This window comes from Cajanus cajan, chromosome 1 (assembly GCF_000230855.2).
Source record: "Cajanus cajan strain Asha chromosome 1, NIPB_CcT2T_4, whole genome shotgun sequence".
Classification (NCBI taxonomy): Eukaryota; Viridiplantae; Streptophyta; class Magnoliopsida; order Fabales; family Fabaceae; genus Cajanus; species Cajanus cajan.
In genome coordinates this window covers 32,376,967-32,383,092 of record NC_138517.1, presented here as the reverse complement: position 1 = coordinate 32,383,092, position 6,126 = coordinate 32,376,967, and the positions used below count along the sequence as shown (strand labels likewise).

General features: G+C 35.2%; 1 protein-coding gene across 3 annotated transcripts; it reads left to right on the top strand.

Annotated features, from left to right (window-relative positions):
• Positions 1-280: 280 nt before the first annotated feature.
• On the top strand, positions 281-5,613 carry LOC109803541 (uncharacterized). 3 transcript variants are annotated; one of them, XM_083059265.1, is made up of 5 exons: positions 281-440; positions 991-1,184; positions 3,872-4,114; positions 4,398-4,546; positions 4,827-5,613. In XM_083059265.1, the coding sequence occupies exons 1-5, from the start codon at positions 354-356 to the stop codon at positions 5,018-5,020; spliced, it is 867 nt and encodes a 288-aa protein (XP_082915391.1). In that variant the 5' UTR covers positions 281-353; the 3' UTR covers positions 5,021-5,613. The 3 variants fall into 3 exon arrangements, with proteins under 3 accessions (XP_082915391.1, XP_082915389.1, XP_020220747.2); XM_083059263.1 differs by having other exon boundaries at positions 282-440; positions 967-1,184; positions 3,875-4,114; XM_020365158.3 differs by having other exon boundaries at positions 282-440; positions 967-1,184.
• Positions 5,614-6,126: the final 513 nt, after the last annotated feature.

Here is a 6,126-nt window from a genome sequence, read left to right as displayed (position 1 = left end):
ATTTTATAATCTCTATTTATTTGATTTTATGCTAAAAATTCCTCAAGTTTGGATATTCATTCAAAAGATCAATTTTTTTTTCATCATATATATTATTTTTCATTAAACCCCTAATTACATACTAGAAGAAAACCTAGTTACCTATCTATTTATTTACACCTAAACAAATGAAACATAAACACATGGAATGAGTAATGTAACACATGTTACATGTCCTTCTGTGATTGGTTGGTACACGAAGCTAGTACTCAACAAGTCTTGTATATAAAATTGGCACAACACAACACAACTGGTGTCGAATAAAATCTCAATTTTATTTCATTCATTAGACCCAAACACTGAGCGGATCAACAATGGCGGAAACCGAAAACCCTTCCGAAACGGTGCCGTCCAGTTCACAACCTTCTTCTTCTCAGAAATCGCCCCAAGATTCTTCCCAGGTTCCATTATCTACTTCAATTCCACTTTCCCTTTTTCTACTCTTCGTGCCTTTCATTCCTCTAATGCGCAAAACCCCCCATTTTTATATAATTGGTGCATAAACTAGGGTTATTATTATTAATATTATAGCTATTATTATTATTGTTCATTTTTTCTCCTTTCAAGTCTGTAATTGTTTGATTTCTTAGCTGATAGACCAGGACCATTATCGTTGTCATCGAATCGATACGTGGTGCTTTTCGGGCGTGAAATCCGTGTTATTTTCCCCCCTTTTTTTAGAGATAGGAGCTACCGGAACACAATTTTGAGCGAAATAGAAAATGTTGAGATGGGTTTCGTTGGGCCTTGTTTGTGTTAACAACCTAATTTAAAAATCTGTGCTTTCATTTGTGTACATGTTTTGAGCCTGCTGTGTGAAGATGAAGACACACGTGAATGAAAATGTGCCCTTATTTGTTGAATTAGCTTTTAAAATTCATGTATCTGAATCGTGGTCATGATTTTGTGAGGATATTGTTGTCTCAGGTACCTGCATTTTCGAATTTTCAGCCTTTTCCAGGTGGATATTATCAAATGTTTCCTGGTATGTACCCTGCGCTAGTTCCAGGGTTAAATATGCCGCAAAATGAGGAACATGGGAACCGTGGAGCTGGCATATATGCTGTTCCTGTTAACCCCTTTGATAGACAAGTTACTGGACTTCCTTACAACACTCTGATTCCGCTGACTTACCGTACACCTACGTAAGTGGCTGGTTATTTTGTTATGATGATATTTTGATGTATGTGACACTTAGTTATTGCATAATTTATGTTTCTTATGATAATATTTTAGCATTTTCTTCCACATGGGTATATTGGAAATGAATACCTTTTCATAGTTTGTTTCTCTTAATCATTTGGGTGAACTATAATGTTTCTACTGACTTGCAATCTCAAATTGGTCACAGAGATTGGTGCATAAAAGAACAATAATTTCTTGAATTGCTAAAATACAAAACAACAAAATGTTGAAATGACATTATTTACCGTAGGGAGGAAGTTGTGACTTCTAGCATTGAGTTTAGTACGCAGCTGTTGAATTTACACCAAGTCAGTTATGATGGTTATAAGACATGGATGGATTTGTAGGGTGTCAGAATGACCATGCACAAGTTCTCTTTTTTGATAATTATTTTTTACTTGATTCCATCTAATCTGCCCTTCCCTTTCTTCTGTCTGGAATCAAAGGTAGATTGATTGAAAGGATATTGTTGGTGTGTAAAGGCACGGAGTCTTGGAAATAAAATTAGGGTTAAGGGTAGGTGTTCATTTATTTATGTGAACAGTAACTATGGAGACAGGTTTAGTGATAACTCAAGCAAGAAACCATTAGGGATTTGATGGGGCGGATTTTGAAGACAGTCTGCTACTCTGCCATGAAAGTTTGGTATAGGAAATGAAGCAAAATTAAAGAAAACAGAATTGTAGCTGATAACAAGAAGAAAGCCTCCTCACAAGTCACACCTAGTGTTTGTGTCTGGTTGACCATTAATTAGCAATTTTCTGAAATCTCACAATCTGATCTACGAACCGAAAGAAAGAATTGACTTTTTAAGTAGCCATCCTAATATTTTGTAGGATTTCAAACAATTAATTGAAACAAGTAGCCATCCTCATAACCAATTCAACCTTGGTGTACAAATTAATTTTTTGTGCATAGAACCTCTCTGACAAATTGGAAATAAACTTGGTTAAAGATCTCCATACCTCTGTTTATTAAGAAATTTTTTCACTGTTGTCAAAACTCTGTTTCATAGTCTACACAATCAAGCTTCTTCTAAAGTCTTGGTTTAGCACATGCCTAACACTGGGAACCCTTTCTGGGACTTCTACGTATTAGGGATGTTTTTGTAATTTTTCCAGTACTTAGGTTAGTTTTTCAGCAGACCATGACCTGAACTGTTATCAGAATGGTGATCTCATCTTATTGAGGGATTCTATGTCTTACATTGAATCAGTGTTATCAATTGTGGATTGTGGAAAATGGCGGAAAGCCAATAATCAGCTATATCATATAGCGGATAGCATATCGGGTAAATAGTGGAAGTTGCTTCGTAGTTAAAATATATGATATATATCAATTATATATGTATAAAAATGTAAGCTGTATGCAAATAAAATAAAATGCATACAAACTGACGTAATATTAACTAAAAACACCAATTAGCTGTAGACTTGGTAGAGATGACTAGAGGATGTAGGATACACGCTGCAAACATGACACCATAGTGGCCACTATAGCGGAGGGAGTCATGATCGTGGATTAAAGGAATTCTTCAATGTAATAACGTTAGAGCGTCACTATAGTGGCTATTTAACAACACTGCTTTGAATTCTGGTGCTTCTTATCAAGTCTTGGTTTAGTGAAGACACTGTTGCTCTGAAGAACTACAAAAGTCCTTCAAGAATCTTCATTCAAGCTTTTTGTTTTCTTTATTAAACATGGAAGTTGTGGAGGGGAAATCCAAGCATGATAACATTGAGAAGGCACAGAACCATGTGACGTATGCTTTTGCTTTACATCCTAGTCCCAAGAAAGTATTCAGACCTGCTAATCATGTGCTCCCTAGCCCTGTCTTCTATCTCATGTTTTACTGAAGGCATAGGAAGGCTGACAATCTGAAAATGGCATGTCCTACCGAAGGGAGGGGGTTGGCCAAAATCTGAAACAGTTAGTATCAAGTAAAACTACTATAATTAGATGGATTGAAATAACAATTACAAGTGAACTGGATATGCAAGCTATCTCATGGGACATTGAAAAAAATGTTAACTGATGAAAAAAAATAATGGGATTACTCCACATTTTATTTTGTAGCTGGCTACGAAATGCAACATAAGTGTAGTGTATGCTGTATTAAACCTTGCATTCTCAATAAACAGTTTGGTTTAGCTTTTTTATGACAGTTAACAATGGTAAATAGTATGATATCTAATGTTGTTAGTTATGCAGTTTTCTCAAGCCCAATCATATTGATAATTGAACATTTCTGATGGGATAGAGCTGTATCAGGAATATGAAAACTCAATTTTTGGTTTTGAGTAACACTGGATTTGTTTTGAAGATATCTATTTTTACAAGACTTTTAGTTAGAAGATTCTAAAAGAGAACAAAATATGGATTTTGAACTACGAAAACAGTAAAAGAAAATCTTGAAGTGACCACAGGAAGGCGTTGAACTAACTCAAACAGAAAAGGACCTGACAGTAGTGAAAATGATAAATTTGGTTTTGATATTTATGCCCACCAGTTTCATTTAGTGCTTGTTTAAATTATAAACATAGATAGCAATGGTTTTATAAGTGAAAATTATATTTTAGCTTTATTTGTTTTCTTCGTAAGCAAATATGTTAATTAATGGTTTCTGTTACTGAATGGTCACCATTAGTAGTAGGCCAAGTTCTGAAGCTGCTGCTGCCAGTGAAAATCAGGGGCAAACAGGACAGCAACAGCAAGCTCAACAGCCGCAGCCTGCACCTCAAAGACAGGTTGTTGTCAGAAGATTTCAAATTGCATTTCAAATTGATTTGTTTCTTATGTTGAAGCTGGCCGCTGTGATCTTTTTGTTTAACCAAGATGGATCAAGGCAGAGGCTTGTTGTTCTCGTGTTCTTTGCTGCTCTTGTATATTTGTAAGTATTTACTCTCTTTTTTTTTTTTTTAAATATGTTTTCTGCTTGCTGGTGCTGCAGGTTTTAGGACTTAACCAGGAAATGCTTCTGATATAAATCCCCCACCCGCATCTTCTCTTTTCTTTATATAGCCAGGGTTTTTTTAGTTGGACTTTGCGTGCATGTGTGTCAGTATCAAGGACATGCAAATGTGCAATAACGTTAATATTGCTGAACTCAGTAGTCAGTACTGTATAGGTTGTGAATGAAAGCTGTAGTATTTACTAATTGAGATGTGTGACAGATACCAAACTGGAGCTTTGACACCGATTATAAGATGGCTTTCCCGAGGTATGCAGAGAGCAGCAGCACCTCCTCATCCACCAAGACCTGCAGCCAGGGCTGAGAATGTTCCTGCTCCCAGGCAGGAGGGAGACAATGCTGCTCCAGCAGGTATGTTTCGTACATTTTATGCATATGATTTTACATGTGCTTGTTTTGGGAAACACTACTGATAGAGTTGATGTGATGATTTATGATGTAATTTGTGATATCTTTGCTTCGTGGAAGCTTATGGGGTTCATTTTATATGCTTTATTTATTAATTTTCTTCATGTTAAATTTCATTTTTCAAATTCTTATGCTGGTTTTGTATGGAAAAGTATCAAGTTTTGATCACATATACACAACACAATGTCACACATGCTTACCATTGCTTCTTATATTTTCAAAGAGGGTCAACCTGAAGCCGAGAATGGGAACCAGCCTGCTAATGATGCAGACCGGGCAGTTGAGAATGAAAATGTTGCAGGACCTGACAGAGTCAATGGTGGGAATCAGTGGTGGGGCATTGTGAAGGAGATCCAGATGATTGTCTTTGGATTTATCACTTCCCTTCTCCCTGGATTTCACAACCATATGGATTGAACTATATTTTGTAGCTTATGAAATTGACATATGGCCTATGTGAGCTTGCCAGAGACATGGGTAGAGGGTTTTCTGAAATAAAATGTATAGCATCAGAAGTTCCAAGCGTCATAACTAATCTATACATAGTTAGGTGCAACTATATTCCAGCGGAAAGTATGGTGCAACTATAGAGTGCCGTTTTTGTATCATTACTTGGATTGTTGATAAAAACAGTTTTTGCGGCTTCTACAGCGCAGGTTTCTACCTCACAGGGGCTTTGGTTTTGTTTAGCTCCCAGTACTGTTTTTGATTGCAAGTGCCTGATGACTTGGTTCTTTTCAAACTCTACGATCTTTTCAAAGTGACTAATGATTTTCAGGTCATCAATCTCTCTCCAAATTGTCTCAAGTTAACATTAATGGAGAGCAATTCACAAGTCTGCATGTTTGGAACTTTTGGGTGCTGTAAGTATTTTTGGTGAAGGTTAATCTTTGTATTTTTGTTTTTTGTTTTGAACGTACTTTTGGAAGAAGTGATGATGACTATCCAAACATAATTGGACTGAACGTTGAATTTCACAATAAATGAAAAAGAATTATATTATAACTCAACTTGATATACTTATATCGATCCTTAATGTATAAAATGCACTATAATTTTAGCTGGAGTTCCCAAATCTCATCTGCTTGATATTTTAGTCTATGAATTGATATAAACGGAAGGGCTGTAATGGAATGTTAAGTGTTTTTTTTTTTTTTTTTTCATTTGATTCCATCAGTCTAAGTATTTTTTTCATAACTCCCGAACTGGGGTTTATGAGATGGAATGGCTCTTTTCCATTAAATTGTAAATTTATCATTTTACTCTTACTAATACAATAGAAACAATCACCATATCAACATTGAGCGTTACAAATAATAATGATTTGTATGTTTTAAACAAATTAATTAAAACTTGAATTTTGATTTAATATATGAATAAATTATGTTTTGACAACGAATATTTTATACTTATGTTATAGTAATAATAATAAAAAATAGAAGCAACAATCTTAATTTGACTTCGTGTACAATGTGCTCTGTTATCTTCCTGCACAATTTAAGCTTTTTACACAATTTTTTAAT